General features: G+C 56.0%; 1 protein-coding gene across 1 annotated transcript; it reads right to left on the bottom strand.

The window, feature by feature from the left end:
• Positions 1–1,120: 1,120 nt before the first annotated feature.
• Positions 1,121–2,547, bottom strand: LOC119325216 (xyloglucan endotransglycosylase/hydrolase protein 8-like). Its single transcript, XM_037598963.1, has 2 exons — positions 2,085–2,547; positions 1,121–1,988 (listed from the first exon to the last, which is right to left on the bottom strand). Exons 1-2 carry the CDS (start codon positions 2,376–2,378, stop codon positions 1,407–1,409), a joined length of 876 nt encoding a protein of 291 aa, XP_037454860.1. The 5' UTR covers positions 2,379–2,547; the 3' UTR covers positions 1,121–1,406.
• Between the last annotated feature and the right edge of the window lie 410 nt (positions 2,548–2,957).

Below are 2,957 nucleotides of genomic sequence, written 5' to 3'. Positions count from 1 at the left end.
CCGCCATCCATCAGGCCAGGGGCACGGGGATCCGGAGCAGCACACTCTATGCCCAGGGTGGACACTGCGGCGACGCCGGGCAGGGGAGGATGCGCCGCCGGAGATGCTGCCACAACCGGCCTCGGCGGGAGTCCCATGCCGGCGCGGGACAAGCGGCCACCAGCTGCGGGGTCGGCCTTGCGGGAGGCAAGAGCAGCCGCGGCCATCGCGGCGGCAGCAGTCGACGCGGTCGACGGGGTCGAAGAAGACGAGGCAGACGCGACTGCCATGGGCAGCACCTTGAGAGCCTTGAGGGGAGAAGGAGTGTACAGAGAGAGGACGCGGAGAGCTGCTCGGATCTGGTCGCGGCGGTTGAAATGGCGGCCGGAGGGAGGAGATCAAGGCGGCGCCGCCGGCCGCGGGCGCTGGGTCGCGGGAGCCATCGCGGGCGCTGCTAGATACTAGCTTCGCTTTTCTAGGCTACTACTATCATGTTCCGTGTGGCCCCAGCCAGCCAGTTTTGACGACGCATGGCGTTGGCATTACAGTTTTGAAACACAAACTGCATGCTGGTAGTCGTCGCACACGTATATACATACAGACATACTTCCTTCGTTCGGAATTACTTGTCTCGAAAATGGATGTAGCTAGAACTATACATTCATTTTCGAGACAAGTAATTCCGAACGGAGGGAGTACATAATTTCTGTAATCGAAACCAATTATCATCCTATCCTATCCCGGTACTCTCGGTGCTACTCCCTTCACCGGTGCAAGGACGAGAACCTTTTCCACCTTCAGGCCTAGTGTTACCCGTGTCAGTGTGCAATGCAAGTGACGAACATTGTTGGTTAATTGCTCTTTAATTTTGTACTAGTACTGGAGAGTACCGGGAGAGGTAGATCGGACAATGGGCGCCACTCAAGTAGTACTACAGCATGTGCCATCACTCAATGCGCACCCACCGTCGCTTGTGTGCTTCCTTCCGTCCACTCAACAACCATATAATTATAATTTGCTTGCAAGAATCCATCGTTATTATCTTTCTTGTAACAAAAAGTCAGAAACGCATCCATACAAAGCTCTTTTTTCTCTCTGGAGCCAACATGCATGTAGACACACTGACACCCAAGACAAAATGTCAACACATATCAACCAAAATATTAACTATACGCATACCACCCTTTTCCTCCCACTTTCTTCACATTTCTTCTAAACAATTATTAAAGGTGGCAAAAATGAATGTACACGAAGAGAAGAAAAGAAAAATGGCACAGGTTTATGTAAGGTAAGGTAAGATGGGATGAACAAGAAGAACAATCGATTGTACTGTAGTGGAGTAGCAAGGAAGGAAGAAATTAATCAATGAAATCTCGGCTCCGAGGTGTACTGCTAGCTAGTGCTGCTACCACTGAATCATCAATCGCTCATAGGTCGCGTCCGCACTCGCCGGGGAAGCCCTTGGGGAACCTCCAGCCGTCGGCGCAGTAGTTGTAGGAGAGGCAGTTGCGCTCGGCCCAGGCCACGGTCTTGAGCTCCTCCTCGCCGAGCTCCCGGCGCATCCAGGCGTCGCTGCCGGCGGGGCAGGAGGTCTTGTTGGTGGCCTTGTCGTGGACGCAGCCGTTGGCGTGGTAGGCCTTGTAGGGGACGACGAAGGGGGCGTGGCGCCAGTGGATCTTGACGGTGCCGTGCTGCGTGGCCCAGTAGCTGCCGTCCCACAGCGTGGCGTGCACCGTCATGGGGCGGCTGGAGGGGAAGGGCAGGCCGTCGTACTTCTTGAAGGTGCGCACCGGCACGCCGTCGACCTCGAAGATGATGTTCTTGGGGTTCCAGGTGATCTTGTAGGTGTGGAAGTCGGCGGAGGGGTCGAACCAGAGGTAGAACTGGTGCTCCTTCTTGCCGTCGCCGCTGGCCCACACGTTGGTGTTCATCACGTAGGGGTCGCCGCTGGAGTTGCCCATGAACTCGATGTCGATCTCGTCGTGGGTCGCGCTCTCGCCGGAGGTCAGCTGCACCACAGATCCATTCTCCATTTTATTTAGCAACGAGAGAAAGAAGAAGACAACAAAGAAGGAAGGAAGATGAGGATGAGATGGCTGACGTACGTAGAAGGAGGTGACAGTGCCGGCGGAGTTGCCGTCGACGAGCTTCATCTTGACCTCGAACTCGCCGAAGAGGTACTTGGCCTTGGACTTGAAGCCGGAGCCGGACTCCTGGTCGAGCTCCAGCGAGAACTCTTGCCCCTTGTCCTCGCCGTCGTCCCGGTACCCGATGTGGTCGCGGTCGCCGATCGCCTCGAACTGGTCGTCGAAGTCGGCCCTGGCCCCCGTGAGGAGGAAGCTCACGGCGGCGAGTGCTACCGCCAGCACGGCGAGGAGGGCCGACGACCTAGCCGCCATGGTCGCTGCTGCTGCTACTCTGCTGTGCTGCGCGAGCTGGTACAGAGGGTGTCAGTGTGCTGTTCCCCTTTTAGGCTGATGATTTCTTGGTTAGATGCTCTCGCGTGGGCTGGGCTGGTGGTGAACTGGCGGTGGGGCGGCGTCACGGCAGCGTCTTCGATAATGCGGCCGGCGCGCGCACATGGTTCGTGTCGGCTGCCTGGCCGGGCCCGTCCATTCATGTTTTGGAATCACGCAGCTGGCCGTTATACTTATCGCCACCGGTGACTACACTACACTCGGCGCCATCAGATGGGACGGTGGCGCGCTGCCTCGCTGGCCACCAACCGAGCCGTTTCACAAGGGAAGGGACCTGACCGAGGCCAAGGACTCGGCTCCGCGACAGCATCTCCACAGCTAGCCTAAAAATGAATCGGATACCACCAAAAAGCAAAACTGAAAGCTTTTTATCAACAACAAAAAAAGGACCCTCATAAGTCCCAAACATTCGGATTTTATCCATGACAAACCGAATGTTTTTTATGATAATGTTAATTGACACGAGGATGGCAAATTTAGTTGCCATGTATGTATGACACT

The sequence above is a fragment of the Triticum dicoccoides genome, chromosome 6B (genome assembly GCF_002162155.2).
Source record: "Triticum dicoccoides isolate Atlit2015 ecotype Zavitan chromosome 6B, WEW_v2.0, whole genome shotgun sequence".
Taxonomy (NCBI): domain Eukaryota; kingdom Viridiplantae; phylum Streptophyta; class Magnoliopsida; order Poales; family Poaceae; genus Triticum; species Triticum dicoccoides.
The sequence above is the reverse complement of the archived record's forward strand: the minus strand, read 5'-3'. Positions and strand labels throughout refer to the sequence as shown.

What these genes read in the sequence shown, in the direction of transcription:
- LOC119325216 (XM_037598963.1), bottom strand. Translation starts at nt 2,378, where the DNA reads ATGGCGGCTAGGTCGTCGGCCCTCCTCGCCGTGCTGGCGGTAGCACTC. An exon ending in GCACTGTCACCTCCTTCTAC is followed by an intron (nt 1,989 to 2,084) that starts GTACGTCAGCCA and finishes TCTGTGGTGCAG; the next exon opens with CTGACCTCCGGCGAGAGCGC.